Genomic DNA, 26,846 nt, shown 5'->3' with positions numbered 1-26,846 from the left:
TTGTGGCAAAGACTCAGATACATCTTCTCTAAAAAATAAAATGCAAATGTTCTGGCAAATGCTAGAGTTCTAATACTCAGCACTCCAAAAATCAGTCATTTTAATGCAACCTCATTGTGGCACTTGAGTTTTGAAATAAATCTTAATTATCTTTGTCAAAATATTCTTAAGCTGTTTGAGAAAGATCAATGGCTTTGCTTTTGCCTTCAAAATGGCAGCTCTCATGAAAGAAGGAGTATTATGTAAATGCTTTGAAAGACTCTACTGGTGGGAGAAGAGGGCAGTAATTTGGAAGTAAAATTTCCTGACCTGTTGTACATGACTATGATATGAGAATAACTTTTTCTGGCCTTTGGGAGGGGAGAGAAGTCTGATTTCAGGAAAGAATCTGAACTTTATGCAATATTTTTGGCCTTGTTTGTTCACTCTACGCATTTTGCCCAAGGGTTATTTATACTCTTTGTGCTTGAGCTGGATACTCGTCCCTTTACAAAAATAAGGGGCTTCTGTGGGGCTTGGTATTATGAACAATTGTGGATGATAGCTTTCATAAAACAGCCTTAAAGAAGTAGCTTGTGTGGGAGCCAGAGCAGAGCTCATGGGCTCTGGCAGACATTGTTAGCGTAAGATCTACAGAGATGTCATGGAAGAGTTCCTCAAGAGAGCTCTGAAAAAGCTATGCAAATATTCGCTGAGTTTTTTTAAAAGGAGAATGGTTTCCTATCCTTTCTTTTGTTGGCAAGATTCATCCCTTTTGACTGCAAGGGAGGAAGAAATATTGCAGGCACAACATGTCTGGGGAGAAGTGTGGGCAAGGAATGGTGATTCACTGAGCCTGAAGCTGATGGAGCTGAGCTGGGCTTTGCAGATGAGGGCAGAGAGGGGAAGAGGGCTGGGGAGGAGGCAGCAAGAGTGGGGCAGGCTGGCAGAGGTGCTGCAGAGCACAACCAGCATGTGAAGGTTGTCTTTGGTCACACCGGCCAGCCAGGTCTTGCAGCAAACAGAAGCAGTGGAGCAGAACTGTCCCAGAAGTGGAGCCAAGTGAACAGTGAAACAATCATAGCTGCTCCTGGGAAATTCTTGTACATGCCAGGGCCAAGATTTGCTTCTGCTTTTCTTGGATCTCTGTCTTGAGCTTCTCATAGAAAACAGCAAGAGAGTTGGCATTGCATTGGATTGGGAGTTTGACCTCCTGGAAAAGGGGAGTTGAAAATCCAAAACCCCAAAGCATGTGAATTCTTGTGGTTTAAGAGCAGATGTCCAGTTTAATATCATATAACTCCCCAAAGCACTACATATTTTCATCCAAATCTAAACCAGTACCAAATGCCATTGTCAGAGTTAGTGCCCTGTTTCTGAATTGGCCTTCCATTACTTGAGTTCTCTTCAGATGGTCTGCGGTCTTTTCTCGTAATGGTAGCTGAGTCTTTTATACTTCTGTTCTTAGTGTTTTGAGCAACGGGACTAAAATTACTGAGTGATGATTCTTTCCTTCTAGATTCCTTAGTCTTAAGACACTGAGAGAAGTAGGAAAGTAGCTTTCTTTCACAGCTGAATGATCCCAGCTTCTCTTCCTTAGTGTTTCAGTTAATTTTAGGGCTTCATGCTTCAGGAGTAATGTGTATGCCTAGCATTACCAGTGTTAGCTGGTCATGTGCCTGGAGATAGCTGTTTTGCTTCAGCTTGGGGTCACCAAACAAGCTAATTTTCTATATATAGAGTGGTTTTAGAAAAACAAACATACTTGTTCATGTGAAAGTACTGTTAAGTCAGATGTGAGAGGTAACAATTTGGAAAGAAATGTTTTGCCATTTGAAACTGTGTCTAACAAGGAGGAGAAATTATTTTCCCAAGCTTAGTGATGATAGTTATTTCTCACAAAAACACCCCAAAAGAAATGATACAACGTTTCTTTACAGCTTTATATGCAAGTTAATGATGTTCTCTAGTGCTTGATCATCTCATTTGAATATGTGTGCTCTGGTTACAGTGAGCATGGAGCAGCTTTTCAAATGTTGAATCTGTTTATTTTGAAATTGATATTTGCGACTTTGAAGGAAAAATAATCCCTTAAAATTGGGGTTGGATTTACCACGGCTGTTACACATTGCGATATTGTTGTGTCTGAGTATTTTGTTGTGCACTTTGTGAGGTATTTACAGAGCAGCTGCAGATCAAAAAATGCAAATCCTCACTCTCATAACCCAGCCTTTTATTTCCATAAACCTGGAGATCTAATAGGATCATCAGTTTATTAGCCCAAGAAAATTTGCAAGAAAAAGCTGGAGGAAAGAAAGGTATAAATGCCTTCATTTAAATAATGGGACACAACAAACGAGGCTGGATTTAGTTGCTTTTATTGGACAATGTAAAGACAACAAAAGAAGCTAATGGTCTCAGACTATGCAAAGGAAAGTATTTACATGGACAGTGCTGGAAGCCTTCTTGCTTTCAGGCTCTTCTTGATGAGATCTGTACCTCTGTCTCAGCTCTTGTTTGTGAACAAATACTTCTGGGAAAGCATGCAGCTCTGGTGTAGAAATCTTTTGGTATATTTTGTCAGACATTAGAAAGGAGAATGGTCTTTTTTTTTTTTCTCAGAAAAAATAGGCATGGTTCCTAAGCTCCTGTGCGAGGCACAACAGCTTGAGACATCTCTGTGAGTACAGCCTCTGGAAGAGCAAGGATGTCATGATGTAGAATATTACACAGCAAGTGTCATCCAGGTTAGCACAACTAAAGAGTCTGTTATGATCTGTTAATAAAATAATCAGTGTAGAAAATGTCTGAAATGGGTATTTTATCACAGTTGGACTAGTTGGTCATGAAGGCCATGAGGCCTTTATGATGGCAGCAGTTGATCATGAAGGTCTCTTCTGTATTGAATGACTTGACTGCACCAGCAGCTAAAATCCACACCTCTAAAAGGAAGCTTCCTGTAGGTCAACTCCAGCCTGTATGTTGCTTCTGTGACATACATCAAATAAAAATTGGAAAGTTGACACAAGAGCTGGGCTTACAGAGAAACCCAAATTGTCATGAGTGATTTTAGAAAGAAACTTCAGACTATTTCTGTGTCGTTGCACCAGAACTTTGTGTATCAATATCCTCATGTCAGGTACAAAACAGGCAAAAAAGAGCTCTTAATTACATGCATTTTTCAAGCTTATAGATTTACTTGAGTGGCCAAGGACAAAGAGAATGTTAATCTGTCTTCTAAAGTAAAGTCATTAAATTGGGAACAAATTAGCACATCATCTGTGTGATCAAGACTTTGAAGATAAACAACTACCTAAATTCAGAATATATGAAATAGTAACAGCATGACTTCTACATCTCACTGCAGTATATCCATGTGATCACATTCCACTTTCAATTTGCACACAACTTTTCATGAGGACTTACTCCAAACTTGGATTATGCTTTTAAGATCCTGTGATTCTGACATTCAACAATGATGAGTTCATATAGTTAATTTTTCAGTACTTAAAATAACAAAACAAAGCCACTAAAAAAGAAAAAAAATTGCAACCCCCAAACCAAAACTTCTGTTAATTGAATTCAGATGTCTTGTTTGGAGAACATTCAATTAAGCACAAAAAAGGATAAATTTTAGTTCAGTGCAAAGGTGAGTTTTTAAGTTTTAATTTCTTTATTTCTTGTTGTATAATTGTGTTTCTTATGTGTCCTGAAAATTGTCTGGGTAGCACAGTATCAAGATTTTGTTTGTATTTTCTTACTTTGCTTTTTTTCTGCTTATTCAAAAGCCAGGTTATGTTTCCAGCTCTAATTTCCATGTCATGCTTCACAGTCAGTTTCAAAACAGGTGTTTTGTTTTTACAAGTCTTCATAAATTTGAGATTTTAGAAGGAAAATGTTCAAGTGTGTCTTTAGATTGCAGAAAATAATGTCATCTCTAAAAATTCACTTTGACCTTTGTTTTTAACATTACTAGATGCCAGAAATGGTATTGGCAGTATGAAAATAATGGTTTATCTGGAGGTGAATAAAAGTGGGTGTTTATTTGTAATAGTGCCACGTGAAGCTGCAGATGCACAATAGTTGAAATATTGGCGATGCTTCCCTTGCTGTTTCCATGAAAAGTAGTCACTTCATAATTCCTTGTTCTGTTGTCAGCCTGGGGAGATCACTGAGAGCAGATCTCCTGTGACCACCTGGGCAGTCACTGAGCAGTCTGATGTGGCATCAGGACTGCTGTCAAGGACTAAGGAAGTAAAATCAGTAGAGAAGCTGGAGAATGGGTGCAGGACTCTGTTGCAAAAGTGATGCAGGGAGCCAGGCTGCCCTTGGCTTCATCAGGTGCCAGTGTGAGACCAGTCCCAAGAGAGGCAGAGAGCAGGAGGGTGGGAGAGGAGAGCCTCCCCCTGGAGGCTGGCATTTGTTCTTGCCTTTGCAGTGGGTGCTCTGATGGGCAGCTTGCTTTTGTCAGGATTTTTGTGGGTGATTGCAAACTAAGTGCTTCCAGTCTTCTGGACCTGGAAGGGAAGATGTTTCTGTCAGTTTTCTGGAAGCTTTAGGCGCACAAATGGCACCAAGTAGTTCAGGCAGGATGTTTGTTTGCCTTGAGTTGTTGGAAGAATGTTTTATTGACTGTTCCGTAAGCCCAGCAGCCACTGTGTGCATGGATCACATGCTTCCTGATGCTTCTGTACTTCAGCTTGTCCTGAAGGATCTTCCTTGGAATAGTTGCTGCTGTGACTGCCCATGTGGCTGCTGCAAACACAGGGTGGCAACAAGTCTGACAGTTACTGCAGGACCACAGTGCCTCTGTGTGAGACAGAGATCCCTGCGGGCATGTGAGCATGGGGAACGTTGTTTTCCGTGGTGGCCTTGCACAAGGGTCCCGCGTGGCCAGGGTTGCAAACCTCTGCTGTGGGACTGCCAGCCAGGCCTCTGTGGTGTTTGGCTCCTGCAGGCCCTTGGGAGGAAAGCCTGACAGCTCAGCTGGGGACTCCACTTCTGGTGTGAGATAGAGAGGCAGGTAAAGTGTTGATGGGATTGTAAGGATGAATTGATGTCCACTTGCCACAGGTTGTTTGCTTGCCATGATGGGCAGCAAGAGGCTGTTTGGAGGTTTAGGTTCGGTTTGTATTGCAGCAGAAGGCTGCCAGTCTTAGTGCATGGCTGGAGTTGTGGTTTGGGGCTTTTCTTTATTGTTATTTCATTAGAACTGCATTCCTAGCAGTTGAAGAAGGTGCAAAATTGTCACGGTTCAAGTGTTCACTGGAAATGTAACTGGAGGATGGAGTTTACTGAGAGATCAAGTTAGCTGGCCTTCTGTTTAATTTGGCAAAATCTCAGATGCCATTGAGTAGTAGTGGGTTGTTCAACTTTGGCTTTGAATGTTCTCTCTCCCTGTACTGTTTTTCCCTCTTGTTGCTGATCAGATGAATGATTAAATCAAAGGGTCTTTTGGAAGAAGCACATCAGCAGCACTAGCACAGGTCTCCCACTGTATGGCACAGGATGCTCTTATGAGTCAAGAAGTATTATTTTTTAAAGTATTTTGCAGAGTAGGGATTTCTTGTAAAGTGAAGGCAGGAGCTTAAATAAAAGTGTGAATTTGAGTTTTTCTAAAAGCAGCAGTAGGAAGAGAAAGCAAACAGGTTTCCGTTTCAGCGCAAGCAAAAAGAAAATCTCAAAGCAGCTTGTAATCCCTGTGTCTTCTCCACTGCAGGACTTAAACAGAAGTCTCTGAAGTGAGCAGCTTCTTGGGATTCCTACTTTCAAAATGTGTTATTTCAGTTCAGAGCTGGTAGAAACAAAAATGTAGTCAGGAACTGTATCTCGGTGAATTATTTCATATATTCATACATTTTGGTTTTGGACCATCCAAAGATGCATTTGCTGATTTGGTCATTAATTCAAGTTTAAAAACACTATTGTTTCTAGTGTCCCACAGTTTGCTATCAGCCATAAAAACATTGCTGTTCAAGTGCTTCACACAAAGTGTGGAGGAGCCTAAGGGTGAATGCTATGTGCCAGGAATAATGGATTTGATGCAACTGTTTGGCACACGGAGGTTGTGGTGAAAGCCACTCATGCAGTGTGAGATGTGGCACTTCCCATGTCGTGCTGCTCAAGAAGGGAAAGTGGCATCGCTGAGGTGCCTCTCTGGCTGGTCACTGGGACTGGGTGAGGTGGCTGGAGGCTGCTGCCAGCATGTCACCAGGCTGCAGAGTGGCACCATAGGTGCCATGCTTGCACCCAGGGGCAGCTCAGGGAAGGTTTGGAGAAGACAGAGGGATGGTCGTGTGCTGGTTGTGATGATCTCATGGGATGCTGGGGGCAATCGATAATTTGAAATAGTCTGGTTGGATGTGGTTGTGTTTCTTTCAGGGTGTGCTAGAGTGCCATGATGCCATTATAATCAGAAACCTACTAGTGTTATAGAAGTAATTTTTCATTACTGTGTTTAACCTTCAGTTTCCATTAGGAGGTATTCTTTATCGATGTGAATGCTGAGTATATGACTATAATGTTTTTCATATACTGTGGTGCTACAGCTGTTATGACATAGGTGCATGTTAAGGAAGATGTCTATTAAGAATCAGTACTCTGGTTTTGAGCAATATCTGTTTTAGTGCTCAGCAAGGGGAGATGTCACTTCTTGATTATATTTGCAGATATCTTGCTGAAGCCAACATACTGTAAGGGCAGAGACACATTTCAGACTAGTGTAGAAGTAATACATTGACAGTAAATAACAGGTCAGTTGTGGAAAAAAATACAGAATTGCCATACTTGGAGAAAAATAGTTAAAATGCCAAAATTGCATAATGTTCTGGGTCCTAAATGGCATACTAAGAACGGAAGTCAAGTAAAAAATCAGATTGTGTGCCAGATTGCAAGGAAGTAAAAAAGATTATAATTTTAACTGTGTGAAAACGGTGTTATGTTAAATGTGAAGATACTCTTCCATTTGTAACAGCAAAAAAAACCTTCTCATCACTGAAGACATCCTAGCTGTGTTTCTGATATTTTTTACTGCCTTTATGAGTTTCCTGAAAAGTGTGAACTGCCTTCACTTACTTCTATAGTGAAAACAATTTTTGAGATGCCTGTTTCTCTGGGATCATTTTAACAGAAACTGTAGTTCATCCAGGATATTGCTCAGCAACTGGGAGGACTAAAACTGCTCTCCCCTTTGTGATCTTGGAGTGACTAAATTGTTCCTAGATTTTAGTTGTACTGTGAAATCACATTTCCCAGCTTTCCTTAACTACTACTAACATACATTGCTGTCCTGTTCTGTCTGGGTGAAGTCACTGCTGACTAGCAATGTAGTATAAAGTAATACAAGCATGTTAAGGTTCTAGGAACTTCAGAGTTCTCTTTTATTTGTTTTGTACAGATGTATGAGTGCTTTGGAAAGGGTGCCTTGATTGCCTGGTATTTTTGTGTTAATATTGTCAGAGTATTGTACAAAAAGTAAAGTGTCAGAGAAGTCCACCTTGTATTAGCTCAGGTTTCTGCAGGAAATCCCTCTTTCCTTCAGAGGAGAAACTATTCTGCGTAACGCAAAACTTAAGTAGCTGAAAGTTTCCAATGATTCCAGAACTGTCTTCCAGCAGAAATTCTTCTGAATGTTCATGTGAGTTCTGATAATTTGAGAATCTGTTCTGCAGAACAGCTGAGAAATTAGCATCAGGAATAAGTAACTAGGTAAATGGTGGGTTTCATTAGTTTTCTATTTCTGGGCTGTGGGTGTTGGTTTTTGGGTTTTTTGGTTTTTTTGTGATTTGTGGCTAGAGCACCATTATGTAATGTGATGAACCTATTTGCTTCTGGTGCATCATCTGCCTTAGCCCAGCAATGGTACCTATGTTGCTCAATGAATAGGGTTGGCTCTGTTGAATCCACAACTTGGAGAAACAACCTATGGAAGTCCAAAACCTTTTTAGACACTGTTCATCTTAATATTTGTTTTCTTGTTCACTTGTGCTAAAAGAGGAAAGGGATCCACCTGATGCTGGAATGTTTTATTCCACGTTTCTTGGCACTGATGTGCACTGCCCTTTTCCTCTGCCGGCTCCCAGAGTAACTTTGAATGTGTTTACATTTAAATGTGTCCAAATTACACATCCAGAGAAGGTGAACAAACTTGACGAAAGGTCTAGAGAAAGTCCTATGCATCTAAGGAAACTGGCATTGTTTAGCTTGGTGACCTTATCACTTTTCACCTGAAAGAAGGTTGTAGCAAGCTGGGGGTGTTACATCTCTTCTAAGTAACAAGCAGCAAGACAAGAGGAAGTGGCCTTAAATTGTGCCAGGATTGGATATTAGAAAAAATTTCTCCAGTGAAACAGTAGCATTGGAACAGGCTGCCCAGGGGAGTAGTTGAGTCACCATCCCTGGCAGTATTTAGAAGATGTGTAGATGTGGTGTCTAGGGACATGGTTTAGTGGTGTACTTGGCAGTACTGAGTTAATGGCTAGATTTAATGATCTGAGAGGTCTTTCCCAACCAAAATGGTTCTGTGATTCTGCAGTCTCAACCAAGGCTTGCAACTCCTGGGAGCTGTGGACATTGGCAGTTGTGAACACTGTCTCAGACTCTGTAGAGGTTTAACTTAAAGGAAATGGTCCTGCTGTTTCTTGTAGCACTCCCAGATTCAGCAGTGATGGTGGAAGAGGTTGAGGACACAGCCTGATTCCTTGAAGAATGCTGGCATTTTGCGTGGGGTCTGGGCTTTTCCTGGGATCTGTCTACCTGCAGTAGCCCAGGAGGATGCAGCATGAGACTGAGACTTTGCAGTGTCAGTGATGAGGTGCTGATATCCATGTTTCTGCTTGTTTTTTTTTTTTTTTTCTCTAGGCAAATTCATAAGGGATGACCTCTGTTAGTTAATAACTTTCAGGTGTTGTACTTCAAATTTGACTAAGCATTCAGCAAGTGCCATGAGAATACATGGTGAAAATGGGTTCTGTCATTCATCTGCATTATAAAAAGGGAGAATATCATCAAAGCTACGGTTTGTTGAGTACAGAAAGAAGCATAAGGCTCTGAAATTTTCTCCTTAACTGAAGGTGTCAGGAGTATGCTTATCCTGCTGGCATCCTTCCCAGGCCAAGCAGAAATGCAGTAGCTTAATATGACATGATGAATCAATGCAAAGTTCCCTTTCTTCCAGTCAAGATTATGTATAGAATATGATTCCATTATAATAAAGACACACTTCTAAAATAGCAGGTGATATAGAAGGAGAGGAACAATGAACAAACCAAATCCAGAAAGGATATATGAGCACAAAACTGGTCTTCCTAGTTCCGCTGTCAAGCCCTAGAGTTTTTGGTTTTATCAAGGGGAGTGGGATGATGGTATATGTGTTTCATGCTGTGATTCATGTACCAGGCCATTTGTTTTAAAAAGAAATCAAAAGTGACACAACCACCCTGGTTTTAACTTGGGATGATGTGTAGGATTCTCTGTCTTGCTGTAAAATTGTAGTTTTATATATGCCTCATATAGCTGCATATGTGAAATCCTGTTTGTGCTCACTCAATGCATGTTCCAGCTGATGGCACTCTATTTATGCCTCTTTCCTTAAGTTTCTGTGATCTAAAATGGCACTATATTGCAGGGTTCCTTTGGAGCTAAATGCACTGTTTGTTTATGTGCCAATGAAGGAGTCAAAAGTGTATGAGCTTATAAAGTCCTGGACTTAAATAAATGAATAGCAAACTTTTAGGGATGTTGGAAACTTCGTGTGTTGTAGCTAATAGTGAAGTTAGTGAGTGCTGGGCCCTAAATGAGTGTGTCAGAAGGCTGTATCCTCTTTCCAAAGAGGTGCTAATCTTAAGGCTCAGTCCTGCAAACATTGCTGTTGCAGACCTTATTATAAAATATCAGCTCCTCTCATGTCTTTCCAGGAACTATTACTGGTTGCTATTACTAAAGTAACCCATCACAGGACTTTTATAATGGTTCACTTCTATTACTCTTACAAAATACATCGACAATGATTTGTATTTAAGGATGACTGAAGACAAAATTGCTGTTAGAGATATTTGAAGTGATGACACTGTTTTGTCCCATTTGAGGGAGGGTTGCAAAGAAGGAAGGAAGGCTGCCTGGCATGGGAGTAGGAGCTCTGGGCCCAGTCAAGTCATTTGAAGCACTTTATTGCTTGTGCCTTGGCTGCGCACTCAAATCTCAGCCTGAGCAAATACACTGGTGTCTTCTGAAGTACAAGTATGGGTAATCCCTGTGCCCTGGCATTTTGTCAAGTCTTCTACCTCAGTTTTTACCTTCTTAAGGTGCCATATTCAGTTTTCTAATTTTGAATAATTTAGGCTGGTATATTTTCCATGTCAGGAATGTCTAGGGCTGGATTGTCTTTTATCTGTTTGTTCCAATTTTATTAAAAAATAATGTACTGTTTTTGAAAAGGCAGCTAGGGGAATTACTTTGTTTCTTAGTGTTTGACAAAAATAAACTCTGTAGGACTCTTGATTGTCAAATAATGTAATACAGTGGAAACTGCTGTGGGAAATGAGAAGAAAACAGTGGAGACCTCTTAAACAGCTTGTGTGAAGCTGCAGTGGCAGCAGAGAGGAGGTATTTTCACAGCTGTATTTTGTTTGGAGTTAGGGGAGCTGAGGAGCTGACACTGGCTGACCATAGCATGAGAGCTGCCGATAGTGGATCCATAAGGATGTCAAGACTTGGAACAAAATTACTTGTGGTAGGAAGTCTTAAGATGAATTTTTGAGGTCTAAAGAGGAAAGTAATGCCACAAAAGTCCTGACGCGTGTCCCAAAGCCTAGAGTTGTCAGGCCAAAAGGCACGGAAGCCCAGAGCAAACAGCCGCAACCTTGCTGAAAGGCGATTTCATGTTCATGTCAGGGTAGCAAATTGCTGTGGCACTGCAGTCCGCTGAATGTGCCCTTTTCAAGGGCATAGGTTGCGATCAGATGGAAACAAATTTGGTGTTGGCATTATACTGATTTTTGAGTGTTTTTTTTTTAAGAATCTCTTTCCCACAGGAATCTATTCAAAGGGTAGAGTTCCATATTCTTCAGAAAGTACCTCAATCTTTGAATCAGAGGTCAGGATAACTTACAGAAGTGTTAAATTCTCTGTGAATAACTAATGTCAGAGCTGCAGGTGCCATCCCCATAGCTGCTTGTGTGTCCTGATGGCTTTTACACTGCAGACCATTGTTCCTATGGCTGGTGATGCTAGGTTCCTTAATTTTTAAGTACCTGGCTTTAAACCATAAGAATTAAAAAACCCCAGACCAACAAAGAACCCAGTAAAAAATACAAAAAAGATCACCAAACAAAACCTGTGAGCAGTGAACACTTGAATACATGGAATGAGATTTGACTTTGTTTCTGCAGTGCTTGTGTGAACACATTTCCTGAGTGAAGACTGTGTCCTAGATGGGGCTCACTTAGGAGAAGTCAGTTTTGCAATCTGTTGTTGCCTGGGGAACTCAGTAATTTAACTTCAGAGTTACTTGCTACCAATTACAGGACTACTTAGAGAACCTCATCTGTAAATGGACAGAAATCCCATGTGAAGAAAGACAAAGCCATAAGAAAATTAATGAGTGAGATCTGGATGTTCTTGCCTTGTAAGAATGCTTTTGCTTAAGGAAATACATAACTTGCAAGTGTGAACTGATCTCTAATTGTATGTAAGTTTGTATTTAAGCTTCTAATACACAGAAAATCACAACTCTAACTTTGTAATAGGGGAGAGGATGCTTCTTGTGTTACACTTGTATACGATTTTTTTGTATTCTTCTTGCATCCTTGGGGATACAAATGAGACACACTTAATGGTTAATATTTTAAATATATACTATATAAATAGTAGTTAATAATAAACTTTTCCTAGTACCACAGTTGCTGTTGACAGTTAGATAGCATTGAACAGTAGCCTGGCTTAGCTCTAGAGGGTGTTCAAGCTTTTTTTTAATGTAAAAAAATAAAAGCAACTCTTTAGATTAGATTTCTCTGGGTAGATTTCCCTATTTTTTTTATAATGTCATCTTTCAGAGAAATGTAGAATCTATTGCAGACTAAAGGACAAAGGATTGCATTTTTCATGTATCTGAACGTTGATTTCAGTATGCTGCAATTTGTTTACTCTATCTCAGCCAAACTCAATGGCAAATTGTAGAAATTAAATGCTCCTGCTGAAATTACCTTGTGAAATGTAAAATAACACCCTTCTGCCTGCTGTATGACTAGAACAAGAAGCCTATTCTCACCTTTCAGCAAAAGTTAAAAAGCATTGTCATAAAGTTCTGGCATTAGAAAATAATTTTTACTCTTAAGCAGAAGGTTGACAAGCATGTCCTTAAAATGTTACACCATACATGATATAATAGTATATAATATGTTACTATATTATATAATATAATAATATATATGCATAATATAATAGTATATCTATCATACATAATATAATAGTAGATCTAATTTATACTGGTCTGTACGATGTGACAATGTGAACACCTTTCCTATCACTTTTGAAACAATTAATTTAATGTTGTATTGAAATCTCCAAACCACTGAAGCAAAGCAGACGTTGTTGCTTATATATATTTATATATTTAGCTAGCTATTTGTAGATATAGTGAAAAAAAATTACTTTAATCCTTGTGTACATTGAGAAGTTGAATTTAGATAATGACTACTGTATTGTCATAGCTTACATGGCACAGATGTTTTTCATATATTTTAAGATGTCTCTTGTAGGAAACATTGTCTGCAGGAGGCCTGGTGAGTGGCAGTTAGAGCTCTATTAAACTGCCACATCTTAGTGGTGACATCCTGATGTGGTTCTCCAAGCTAAATAAAACACAGGAAAATGATATAAAAAGAAAGAGCACGCCTAGGTAATTGTTACCAGTAGTGAATGTTTACAACTCAGAGTTCATGAGTGCGGTCAAAGCATCCAAGAGCAGTCCTAAGTAAACAGTCATTCCAGTGAGTGCAAATACATTTTAGATCCTCTTAGTTGCCTTCACCAAGTTTGAGCTCTTCCCAGTTAGGTTAGGAGTCGATAAATAAAGTACAAATCTTTCTGGGATAGCTAGAGAGCACAAGAGAAATGAAACTGATTTGAAGACTTCTGCTGAGGCTGATGACACTTGGGTCTGCTTCTGTAGTTTTATGGCTCTGCTATAGGTGTAGTTACCTTTTCCACATAACAATGTTAATGCAGAACCTGCCATTGCTGACACTTTCACAATGCTGTTTTAGTCATTGGAGAGCTTAAGGCAGCAAGAATTAATCAATACATCTGAAAACTTGTCTTCTAAAGGTTTTCACTCAAACTTCTAAAAATTGAAAGCATGCAAAATGCTTATCAAAAAATGGATAGCCAAACTTTTGCTGTTTCAAGTTGGTACATGTTTGTATTTACTGCTGGATATGCCTGAGTTGATGGAACTCATGAGGGCTGTGTAGAATCTTTCACACGGGTAAGCCTGGTTTATGCACAGTGGGTCCTCAGCTGCAGTAATGATGACAGCATTAGATTTTGAAGAGCAAAAGTATTAATTCCTTTTTTTTTCATAAGGCATCCTACCAAATGTTTACAAATCAATCTATCATGCACTCATACAAAAATGGGTAGAAATCTTATTTAAGACCATGAGAAATGAGGCTAAAGGCATAAAAGGTAATATTTCTAGACATAAACCATAAGGTTTGTGCTGGAGTCTTGCAGTGCTTTGTAGAGGAAGAATGTACTTCCAGAAATACTGACTTTTGGTTACCTATTATGCTACCTTTGAAGTTACCTTTTAGGCTACCAAAGTCCATGTAACAAAATTATTCTTATCAGTAAAGGCTGAAATCTAAAGTGGAAGTTATGTATTACAAGGGTTTGGAGTGGCAGGAATGGGGTTAATCCTCTACTTTTACAGCTGCAGGAGATGAAAGGGTGCTGAAATAGAAAGGCAGGTTTAAGTCTAGTGCAATTCACTTCGCTTGCTAAATCTCATCCCTTGTTTTTGAATGTGCAGTTTCTATACAGAAATTCTTAAAATGCAAAACTCCTTCACTGAGAAGTCTTTGTGTCACTCAAATGCATCTGTTTGAGACTGGGGTAGGGAGGAGTTAAAATGTCTTCATGAATAGAAGCTGGATAGTGTGAAAAATGAGTAGTTTGGCCAAAACATTTATAGTAATGGAAAATATTTCTATTAAATCATGTTGAAGTCTCAAAAGCCATCTGAAGCTGTAGTATTTTTTTTAGTAGAGATTAATAAAATTTTATGCTAATGTGTCATAAAGAAGAAATAGCTCATTTAGGTACATTATGTTCCTTATCTGACCTACTTATATGCTCCATTTTGCAGTTATAGGCATCTTAACCGACTTGGCATGAAATGCTACTTCTAATTTTGTGTTGCTTAAGACCTTGGAGGATGGGAAGTTAATAATGGTTAAACAATTTGTAATTCTTTTTTTTTTCTTTTTTAATTCTGTATTCAGAAAAGAAATTAATACAAAGATAGCTGCTTCTTACATAGAGTGCTCTTGCTTTTCAGGAGGCATATAAGTATATGGTAGAGTTGTACAATGGTTCTCCTGTGGCATAAAAAACTGGTTAGGAGGAAAAGGAGACAGACTTGTAAAAGGGCTCTTTTTAAAAATTTTCATTTGTACTTCTTAAAATCAGATACAAAAACAGGCACACAGGTCAGTCTTGTCAGGCTACCTCATATGGGGGGTCCATTTTCCTAAATGCAGCTGCCTCTGTAAAGACGTGTGACAAAATCATAGCAACTATATGACTCAGATGTTGTGAGAAGCACATGCAAGGAAAACTCATTTGGCTTCAGCACAATAAAAATATGAATAATTCTTTAGAGATCTATGTGACCAATTTTCTATGAAGCGTGTTCGTTTTTTCTCTGCTAGGAAGGTGCTGCTGGGGTCAGACCACAGACCTAGGCAGCTTCTCGGAGATGTGCCTCCAGGGACAGGAACTTCAAACCAAACACCCAACAAACCACTCCTTCTGGATAGCATTTGCAGTGTAGTACTTAATAATACTAATAATAGTAATAAAAGTCTTCCTTGAATAACTGGTGACTTGCCAGCTGGGTGTTTTCCAAAATTCATTGACTTTCTGTTTGCCAAGATTGCCTGTGCAGGGGGAAAGGACAGAAATATATCTGCGTAAATGCAGTGGACAGGAGTAAATCTTGAAAGTTGGGTTAAGTTTAAATAATAAAACTCTTGTCTCTGGAAAAACATCATGTGAAAGAGCAGAGCTGATGTCTGGCACTGATGTAAGAGGAAACTCTTGGCTGGTATCATCTGAGAAGGTGTCTGGTCAGATACAGATTCCCTGGAGTTTGTAGCCTGAATGGCAGAGTGAAGTGAGACTAAGAGGCCTTGCACTTGATGAGGTCTTCATTGAAGCTTCATAATTATGTACTGTGTCCTTCTGTGGAGTTGCAGTCCTGTAGCTCAGCTGTGCAGAGAGAGGGAGGACTCCTGTGTTGGCTGTGCTGTTCCCTGTGTGCACTGAAAGGGGAAGGATTGTGGCCGTGCCAACGTCACTCCCATAGAGTTTCTTCGTCTGCATCATGCATGTATTTCCCCTCTGCTGTGCATGCATTCTGCACAGCGGAGGAGAAAGAAGTTTTCTCTGAAGGAGTCAAATGGCTTGCAAATATTATTAGTTATCTCTCACTTAGGAGGAAAAGGGGAAAATGGAGTAATCCTAAATCTTAAAAAGTTTCTTCATATGACAATCAATTAAAATGAACTTCTTACCAAACTAATGAAACTGTCCATTCAGCTGGAGTGGAATGATCTTCCTGAAAAGCTTTCACAGAGTGCTCAAAGAAATCCAAAGGAAGGGAACTGATTTTCACCTCCCATCATGGTGCTCTTCTGCGGTTTCCACTTTGTTTCCATTCTGCTTTTATGAAGATGTTGCCCTTTTCCAAGTTGAAATTTCTATGCTTGTTTTTACTGGATTGTATCTTGTATTTTCAGACCATTGCTTTAAAGGATCAGTATGTTTCTGGTCTCCTCAGAGTTTCAGCAGATTTTAAGTCCCTTCATTTGGTATTGTTACCAAATTTGGTACCGGTGCTCTTTAATGCATCTTTCAAGTAATGAATGAGAATATTGAGTAATAGGATCCAGAAGAACACCCAAGGGAAGTTTGCCTGATTAAAAACAAAACAAAAGGACATAATTAAAAAGAAATATTGCTGGAATAGGACCTGATTTAATTTGCCTGTTGGTTCTAAAGCAGCATGATAACACCTGGGTCATTGCTGGCAGATACTTGACTAATTTCCTCTTAGGTATCTTCAGTGCTGTCCAGTCTTCATCCCCTGATTGTTGCAACACTTTTCTGTTTCCAGTTTAAGAGTGTTGGGTTTTGATAGCTATTTTCAGAGAATTTTCTTTCAGTCATAGTTTGACTCATTCAATCCCTGTTAATGCTCAGGTACAGTTGTTACTGCAGCCTTCTGCAGGCAGATTCCCAGGTATGCCACCTGGATGTCATGGAGTCAAGCTTATTTACAACTGTCAGATGTTTCCAACTGCTCTCTAACTTGCTGATTTCTCCATTACTCTGATCATTTTTGTGTTCAGCCATAATAATTTGATACAGTGTCCATTATTAATCTCACATTGTCCAGCTAAGAAATGAAGTCAGAGACCAGTGTTTGTCTGTGTTATTTCAGTGGGTGGTAGTTCAGCTGTTGAACTGTGAGCTTTTCCCAACTTGCCCCTTTAAATTTTGAACGGGTTTGTTGGTAGCTGTGTAGCTTTAGGTATTCTTTTACCACACATCTTGAGAGATTTTTTTTCCTCAGGAACACCTGTGTGTATTTATAGAACTGACTGCATTTTGTTAAGGTAACTCTTGCTGAAGAAATTAAGAAAAGAATAAAAGTCATTACAAAATATTTGGCACATTTTTTGACAGATGATAAAATAAAAATATTTCAGGAGTTTCAGGAGAAAAAAATGGACACTATATTTAATCTGTGCCCACTTGCTGTGTGATAACAGAATGCTGAATTTAAGAACTATCTGGAAAGTAGACTGAAGTTAGCAACAAGTTAATGGGTCTTTGAAGTGCATTTAGTAAAGAGCTGCCAGGCCACAAAGATAGATCACAGTCTTTGTTTACATAGCAAAATGAATTAAAATAAAATTGCAGTAGTTTGGCTTAATGGCACATTTTTGGTTTTGTTTTTTTGTCATTAGGTTTTCTCTGCAGTGTCTCAGTAGAGCTGTATATGTACTTTTCCTTTGTGTGCAGGAAAGTACTTGGTGGGGCTGTTTTATTTCTTGATTAAATGTTAATTTTTCCCCCCTTCCTTCCCCCAGTATTAATAAAGCAGTTTATTGACAAAACAATTAAATGAAACATGTGTCTGTACATTTTTAAATGCTCACAATTCAGGGAGGCTCTGTGATTTTTGGAGTAGCTTTTGCCTTCTTCAGTCTCCTTTCCTTGCAAGAGGAGGGCCATCTGATGTGGTTTAGAATATATATATATATATATCTATACTGGTTTAGAACCTCCTGTTATTCAAACCCTTCATATCTGTATTCCAGTGGTACTTTCATATATAACATATATGCAGAATTGTTAATAAGTTTTCAGAAACTCTCCTTAAATGTGCCAGTGTGTCTTCTAATTGTGCTAGAAGTAAGAAACTTGTAGGTAATCAAATCTGAATTATGTAATGATGAAGTTTCTAGGGTTCAGGTCACTGAGTAATAAAGCAAAATAGGTATTTTTGTCACATTCCAGGTTTTTTCCTTTATTGTGTGCAGTGATGTAGAGTGAATTGAATGTGGACTTGGTGCTAGTTTGGTCTTGTTTTTTGGCTGCAGGTTGGCTTTTGTTGTTGTGGTTAGTTGGTTTTACTGAATTGATGATTTTAAAAATAACCCAAATTATTTTACAGGCAAGAAAAGGAGAAAAAAATAAATTGTGGAATGCTTTAAAAATAATGTTTACTTTATCTATTTTGTGGTTAAAAATGAAAATTTTTATAGGAGGATATTCTTGCACAGAGGAAACCAGTTGTAGGTATGCAGCTTTTTACATATGATGGAAGAAATGGCAATAAGTCACTGTATTCCAGTGCAGAACGGTCAGTGGGGTTTTGCTGTGTTTTGCTGTGTTTATGTTCTCTGTCCACCTCTGTGCAAACTTTCCTTTGTGAAAGCTGGTGTGGCTGTGCTATCTCAGCATTAGCAGTGTTTTTCTCTTAGGTTTGATTTGAGCCGTGGGCAACATCATTCTGCTAATCTGCTAGTTCTCAAGTTGTAGTTCCTAACTGCCTTCCTGCCTTTGGACCACAGAGGGCTCCAAGACATGATGACTAAGAAAATCGTGTTGTTTCAGATGTAGAAATATCCATGAAATTTCTCAGTGTGTCTGCTGCTTAACTGGGAGGGAAAAAGAATAAAGAAGGAAGCACAGCAGAGTTTATCATCTTCTGATAACTCACTGGCACTTCAGTTTATTTTGATGGTGCAGCTCTTAATGATTAGAGGGGCTTGGTTGGGAAATTATTCTTCAGAGACTGATTTCCAGACCAGAGGACTCCTCAGGCAACTATTAAACTGTTCCTTTCTTTTAAACATCAGAGAGTCTAAGGGATTGTTTGCCACTAGAGGTTGTATTGGCACCTGGAAGTTTGAGATGGTGACCAAGTGAAAAGAACAAAGAAGGATTTTCATAAGACAAATTAAATTTGGCCTTCGCTGGATCCCAGCTCCCTTAGGCTGCTGTTTGTGATTCCCTACAAGGGAAAAACCTGCTCCAGAATAATAATCCAAGCTCCACATTTTCGGTGTTGGCTTTCTCTCCCTATCTTTACACAATTTTTTCCGTGGGATATTGGAATTGTTCAAGTAGAGTCACACGGTTTCAGTTGCTATCAAAGGGTCTTCAGTTCATGCCTAAGTTAATTTACTTCTATTCCTGTACTCTCCAGTATTTTTTGAAAAGGTGTTTTTCCAGGATTGCAGTTACTTTCATTATCTGTGGTTCTGAACTGTACACAGCAATATTTGTCCTTAATCCTGGTTGACTGACCATCTTTCTCTCTTTAAACTTGGCTTGCTTCAAGCAAAACCCCCACACTTCAGTGATTCCAAGAAGAAAGGAACATAACCACGAGGTTTCCCCAAAGATTTTGCATACAGCTGATTCACTTAACCTCAAAGATAATGAATTATGGAAAAGTCTGGACTGCCTCCATGTATTCAACATTTTCTATACTAAAGCTGACTCTTTTTTTTTTATCATCTCTGGCAGAGTGTGGAGGAGACATGTTCAGCCAGCCCAAGTGTTTGTGGAATGTGTAATACCACTTGTTTTGAGACTTGATTATTTTGTCTGACTTGTTTCTAATGCCTTTGACTTTCATGCTATTACAGGAAGGTAGAAAATTTCCTTTTTGAAGAGTATATACTCCAGGGGGAAAAAAACCAAACCAAAACAAAAAAAACCCTAAAATAATCTTGTTATTAGCAGAAAAGAGCAATGATGCCTTTATTAAAGCTTTATTAAAGGAGTTGAGAGAAGTCATCCTAATAATTGAATGCCATAGGTTGCTTTGGGGCTGTGGACAAAGTTCCTAGTGAGGAAAGATGATTCTCTCTTCTATCACTTTACCTTTTCTACCACAGAAAGCCTCCTCTCTTCTTGTGGCACGTAGTGATGTCAAACACATGTTGTCTGTGCCATGGCATATAAAAGCTGTAAAATAATGTTCTCCATCTTAGATAGGAATGAATACCAAAAGCATTGTACCTAACCTCAAATGTTTATTACAATTGCATTAACAAGCCTAAGTCTCTGATTTTTACTGTGCAACACTCCTACTATGTCAGCTGTTAGTAGCTGGTAGTTCATGGATTGGCTTTACCTTGTACTTTCCAATGGTTGCAGTTTCTATAATGCTGAATTGTTCTTTTCTTTTTAAACTAACCTAATTTGATGTGTATTGTCTGAAAAGTGGCCCTATGTGTAAAAGTGGCACCCTGTTTCAAGTTTTTAAAACTTGCAAACACCCATCCTAGGAGTCATGCTTAATAAGATTTTCATGACCTCTTGTGTCATAAAGTCATCTTCTTCAGGCCTTTTGCATATTTTTCATAGCATTTCTGCATGCATTATGGTTCCTGTAATGTAGCCCCATTTTCTCAGACAGAGGGGAAGCAAGCTGAGATCTATAATGCAGTGATCAGTGCAGGCACTGCTGGGCTTCATGGGTTAAGGAGCTGGCTGGTGTACCTCACAGGCTGCTGCTGCACTCCATTGCAGCTGAGTTTGTGGAGTTATTTTAGTGTATTTTGCTTAGTGTATGGTATGAATCATGCAGCAAAGGGTTTTGCTTTTATTACTGAAAAAACAATTTCTCAGTTAAAACTTGGACCCAAAAGAATTCTGAATGTTAAATTGATGTGGCAACCTGTGGACACTGGGATTGACTCTGTTTCAGGTGCCTGGGGAGCAGGAGGAGGAGCTGTGACAGGGGACAGTAGCCAGCTCTGCACATGGAGTGTGGGCAGTGCAGGGCAGCGGGGGCTGTCTGCAGCTTTCCATCCTCTGCTCGTTGTGATTCTGAGCAGGTTTCAAATCGATACTCTGTTTCCTTCTTCACTTGTGTTGCCCTGGCAATTAGTTTCTGTCAGTTTGTAGCTTCTGAATTTGAGCGAGCAGCTGCTGTGAAAACAGCTACTCTAAAATGGCCTATAATTCTACTGTTGTCTTGTAAGTGGGTACAGTAGCAACTGGACTGTGCTGTGAAAAAACCAACATTTTGATCGCTGAAATCAAATCTACGAGGCATATCTTCAAAGCCAGAGATATTTCCCTGTTGTTTTGATAATTTGAAAATTTCCAAGGAAGGAGAATGCAGTCTCCATACTAAGAACATCCATTACTGATAAGGAGAGGTGAAATTAGTTATAAACTCTTACATTCTAAGGAATATCTCAAAAATGTTTCTGTGATATAACTCTGACACTCTTGATGCTGCACTATAAGATGCTGTGTAAACTCTTGACTAGTAATTAAAGTCCTTCTCTACTGTGAAATTGGCTGTGATAGGTGATTGGTAAAGATAGTTAATACATATGTAATAAATATTCCTTTTTATTTAGGTAAGCATAAATTGCATTTGTTTTGGGGAGACAAGAAAAATACCTGTTAGTCCTGTAAGCACCTTAATACCAATCATGAAACTTAAGTTTTTGCTATTTTTTTTTCAAAATTAGTAGTTTCTATCTAATGTTTATGACTTCTGTAGTGTGATAGCTTGCTTAGACAACAAACATCACTTTTTTGTTGGTATCAAAATGAAACAATTTTCCTGACACAATGAGAAAACTGTAAGTAATGTTTTTATCAATGTGTCAAGCTTTCTGCTGCCAAGCTGCAAAGAGGAGAAAACTGCTGTGAGCTAGTAACAGCCTGGTTCTACAGGAAAGGTAAATTCTGAACGAGAAGTTTTCCTTGCTCTCATCCCAGATTAAGTGGGAGGAGAAATGCTTGAAAATGCTTATTTTCAATTCTGTGCCACTGTGTGTGGAGTAGCTGCTCTAACAGAAAACCAGATTGCCAACTCTTTTAGCAGTCTGGGAGCTGAATTTCTTCCCTGGAAATCAGAATCATATTAGAGGGGATGGATAATATGGCTGATGCCCTACATTCAGGATAATTTCTTTATCTATGGCATTAAATTAAGTCACTCGATTGATCAATGGGTGGGTATTTATGTCAAATGTGTAGAGAGATGAGTTTCTGGTATGCTTCAGAAGACGATCTGTGACTTCAGATGACCATAAAAAAGTTACTGTTCAGGCTTTTTTAGTTGCACAAACTCTTGCAAGATCAAGGTACGTCCATCTGTAAAAACATGCTTGGGGTATTGAGACTTCCCTTTACATGAGTTGGAAGCCTTTTGACTGGAATTTTCATGGCTTTGTAACCTGTGCTGGAAAAGCAGAAAGCAAAATACCTCTGAGAAGTAATCCCAACTTCTTGTTGCATGTAGAAATTCATCGTGCTGTGGCAGCGATGGTGATCCGCAGGCTCTCTCACCCCAAGATGGTGTGATCCAGGTGCTGGCTGCCAGGGAATGGTGGCCCTTCCACTTCCAGCCCCCTGCTTTTCCTGCTGAAACCAACCCCCAGCACTGGTGGTGTGGGTGCTACTGAATATTCCACGCTAAAGCTTCACCTTCTTGTTCTGTAACTGTAACACTCCAACACAAACACCTCTTTCCTGCCTCCTGGATCCAGAAACCTCTGGGAGGCATGTTTTGGCACTTGGAAAAATGAGGGATTTGGCCAGATGGTAAGGAGAAAAGCCCTTTGGTTCTGAACTATGCTTTATCCCACTAACCTGTGTTTCTGTTGCCTGTTCAGTGCCCCAGGAGCTCAGAAGCGGAATGGGCTTTTTAAAGTCCTCTTCCATGCACCTTTAGGATGTCTAGTAGGTACCTGTAAAAATTATTCTCATACCTCATACTGATGTAAGGTTAGAGCATAGGTATTTTTTCTGTCTTTGGTAGGAGCATGACTGAGAGGAGAGGCATGTACGGCCCAAGGGGAAATTTTAGGCTTGCTGCAAGGTTTCATCATCTGCTGGAAGGTGCTGGGAAAGCACATTATTAATATTTTTGGAGAAGGGTTTGGGACGGACAGTCACAGAAGATAGCCAGTGTGTGTGTGTGGGAGTGTGTATTTTATGTATCAGTTTGTGTTTGTAAGAAAGAGGTAAAAAGTCTGTTGCCTTTTTATTGTAGCTAAGAAGGGTGAACTTGTTTAGAAGCTTTTTTTTCCCCTGAAGCTTTTTGTCTGAATTTAGCAAACATCTTGAAAAAGCAGGTACAATTACATCAGAGTACAGCTCGCATTCAATCAGTGCTGTGTAGGAACAAAAAAGTAGCTTGGAGGTTGGGAAAAATACAGTCAGAAAAGAGAGAAGTGAATGCTTGTCAGTTCCATCAGACCAAAATTTGATAAAGGCCTTGGATGCTTGATTATTTAAGAAAACTTTTTGAGGTTAACCATGCTCACTTGCTTAAAATGTATAAGGATGCAGCTGGCAATTTTTTGTCATACAAATAATTGAATACTGATTGATTAATTAAAGCTGCCTTGGGGCATGTAATTGTTTTGGTAAAATGACAATCTGCATCTAATGTTGTATTGCAAATAAAGTCAAATAAATTATTTGTTAATCAAAAAGCAATGCAGAGGGAATTTATTTTCCTTGAATTATTTGACACCACAAAACTTGTGGGATAGAGATGCACTGGTTCCATGAATAGGAAAGTTTGGAAGTTGCATTGGATGGCTTTTGTTTATCTCCATCCTTCTTATTTTTGTAGGAAATTCCACTTACCTGGATGACCATGGACCACCGCCTCAAAAGGTAAGCTGCTGTTATTTTGTATTTTCTTTATCCTTACTTTTTTGACTTTTGTTTATAACTCATTGTGTGATTACTCGTGTGCCAAGCAACTCTGCTGAGTTTACAACAGCACGGGGCCTTTCTGACTTTTTACCCCCACCAAGTGTTTTCAGATATTTGTAAGCAACTTGGGTTAAAATGCATTGAGCTAATGGAATTTTTCTCATTGAGTCAAGGGAGGCGGAGATTTAGTGGTTTTATCTGTCAGTACTTTCATGCAAAAAACCAAGACACCACAGTTGTAACTCATCTGGCAGGTGAAGGATGGCCTTTGGCTGGCAGCATTTTCTGGAACATGGGTTCTGCTGCAAAAACAATACTTGAAGCAGGTCAGTAGGATAAATTTAATGAATGTGACTCATGAGCCCTTGTTTAGGAATAAGGTTCACTGTTCCTATCATATGGGACTGTGCTGCATAAGCTTTTCCCTTATGTCATCTTGGCACCTCATGACATTTCGGGTTAGGAAGGGCACCATGGTAGTTTCTTCAAGAGGAAAAAAAGTGGAAATAGGCATTTAGGGTCTCCTGATTTGTTTTTCTTTGTTTTACCCTGTGTTGGTTTGTTCTTTTAACAGGTTAGTTACTATATTGTGCCTGTCTTTCCAGCCTGTTAGAGTTCCTTTTGCACAGTGCAGATCTGTACTAAAAGGGCAAATTATCTCACTTCTGTGGCCCACCATGGATGCTAGTGCAGCAGGTGACAGTGAGTAGTTAGAGAGGGGGTGGGTGTGAGTAGCCACTACCTCTGGTGGTAGCCCTCCCTCATCTCTGTTCAGCTGACCATGAAGTCACATCCTGAGCCACAGGCCTTGAGTTGAAGTGATCAACCACATCTGTGCACCTGTGTGGTGAAACAGTTGGCTTCTGATCAGCAGGAGGAGGATAATGTGGAAAGCAGCTCCACTTAGCTTAGTTATTATTGAAAACAGACAGGAATCTGTGTTTCTTCACCTTTTTTCTGAGCAACAAAATCTGCAATTTTCAGCTGATATGTGAGTATTTGTACTTTGTTTAAGTTCAGATGGCTCACTTGGAGGAATGATACACATTTGATTTTCTTCCTGTCAAAAATTACTCAATTACAAAAGCAAGTGGATGTAGACAGAAGTGACAAAATGAACCTGTTATGTTTATCATTGCAAACTGAAATAGGACACAAGTATTCTAAGGCTAAACAAATGTTTTGCACTAAAATCTATTTATCTATGCTCTCTGGTTCTCTTAAAATACTTTTTTCTTTTTTCCTTTTTTAATTTAGTATGAGCTGCTTCTCTTGTCCGGGAGTACAGCAGGCTGCATGAAATAAAGAATTATGTTTGTTGTGTCTCCACAGTGAGCACTCTGCTTCAAAAACTAAAGCAATGCTTATGCCAAACCTGTATTTCTCACGCTTGCATTAGCATTCAGAAATGCCAAGCTGTTCTGGTATGGAAAAGACTTCCATCTAGATAAGAGTTTTTAACCTTGAGAACTTTATTCAGATGTTGATACTTTTTCTTCAGGAATTTTGCTTTACCAATTAATGGTGCTGTGGATAGGATCCATACTCCAATGGGCAGTAGCAATTGCACAGATTTATCCAACCCAGAAACTTTTCTGTTTACATTGTGAAAATATCTTTTGCCTGTCTAAACATGTAATTTTGGGCTATGTTCACACAGGCTCATCCAGCTGCAGCTCAGTTGTCTGTAGAAAGGCCAGCTGAATAGATATCTACACAATTGGTTGTTTGGGTAAATACTCTTTGATTAGCTACCTGCAGTCAGTAAAGCATGTGGGTTTCCTCTGTAATCATCCTCACTCCTGGAAACTTGATGAAAAGCTCAGCAGAGTAGCAGGCTATATAGGCTTGTGTAAGTTAAAAGTATTTTGCTTTTTGAAGTATTTGCTCGTGTTTCAAAAACATTGATAATTTTTTTTTATCATCCCTTGGACAAACCTGCTTATTCCTTAGTGGCTTGGGGTTTTTTGTTTTGTTTTTTATTCCTCTGATCAAAATATGGGTGGGGATTGATAGATCCCCAGATAATTCCTGGTATTTGCTTGGGGTCATGTTTTGAACTAAGATGCTCTTGCTTTGTAAATCTCATGCATTGCATTTTTGGCTAAGTGCAGTTATTTACCCTCTTACAGCTTCATATCTGAACTGTGAACTCTGTGGGTGTGAGTGAAATTCACTGTAATTGTCATTATCTTTCAAGTAGCCTCCATTCACATGACTTGATAGCTGCCTTTGTTTAAACTAACAGATGGTTAAGGTCTATGCATGCTTTAATTCAACATATGAAAAAGCATCAGAAGAAATCAATCCTGACTCCAACATTTAAAATATTTCATTATAAAATGCTGAAAAGCTACAAGTGGAGATAATGAACAACAGTGCATTGCCTAAGGTTGAAATGACTGGTAGCTAATATGGCCAGTGTGTAGTTAGCTGTAGGGGAAGGCCACCAGCAGTTGATACGCACTGGACCGTAGCTGTTTTGCAGAGTACATTCCAGTGTTTGTAGGAAATCATATTAGTTTTGGCTCTTTGTCATGGCTAGGTGCCAGAGGTTTGGATTTTTTTAAATACCCGTGTGGTTTTTTTTTCCCTAGTGGAAGAGCTGAAAATAGCACTTGTTCTCTGAATAAGGAATTAGCATCATCACATTTCAGGAGAACAGGGTACTGGTCTGGTTTTTTCAGATAAAGGTGGCAACAGCAATTTTCTCAGTGCAAGCAAAGAATGAAAGCCTGGCTCACTTCTGTCCCTAAGCATTGCTGGTGTGGTTCTGATTCTTCCTTGAAGACCAGGTGAGACAGCTCTTATGGTGTTCCCCAGTAAAGGTTTACTTGACTGTTGAAGATTAGCAGTGGTTATCCTTGCCAGTGATACAAAGGTAATGTGTCTAGGTGTGGTGGTTTGATCCTGGCTGGAGGCCAGGCACCCACCAAAGCCTGTCTATCTCTCCCATCCTCAGCTAGACAGGAGAGAGAAAATATAGCAGAAGGCTCATGAGCTAAGGACAAACAGAGATCACTCACCAATTATAGTCACGGGCAAAACATTCACCTTGGAGAAATTAATTGAATTTGCTGCCAATCAAAATCAGAGTAGGATAATGAGAAGTAAAACAAATCTTAAAACACCTTTCCCCCACCTCTCCTCCTTTCCAAGCTTAACTTTATTCCCAATTCCGTACCTCTTCCCCACCAGCAGCACAAGGAAACAGGGAGTAGGGATTAGAAATGTGTTGTTTCTGCCTCTGCTTCCTGCTCAGGGAGAGGAGGCCTTCTCCCTCTCCAGTGCACAATCCCTCCCATGGGAGACAGTTCTCCATTAACTTCTCCAGCGTGAATCCTTGCCACGGGCTTCAGTTCTTCATGAAC

General features: G+C 39.4%; 1 protein-coding gene across 1 annotated transcript in view; it reads left to right on the top strand.

The window, feature by feature from the left end:
* UST (uronyl 2-sulfotransferase) overlaps positions 1 to 26,846 on the top strand; it is a 155,295-nt gene that overhangs the window by 32,861 nt on the left and 95,588 nt on the right. Inside the window, 1 exon segment of the mRNA XM_030944405.1 lies at positions 23,390 to 23,433. Coding sequence (XP_030800265.1) covers positions 23,390 to 23,433 — 44 coding nt within the window.

The sequence above is a fragment of the Camarhynchus parvulus genome, chromosome 3 (assembly GCF_901933205.1).
Source record: "Camarhynchus parvulus chromosome 3, STF_HiC, whole genome shotgun sequence".
Taxonomy (NCBI): Eukaryota; Metazoa; Chordata; class Aves; order Passeriformes; family Thraupidae; genus Camarhynchus; species Camarhynchus parvulus.
This window is presented reverse-complemented; position numbering and strand designations above follow the sequence as displayed.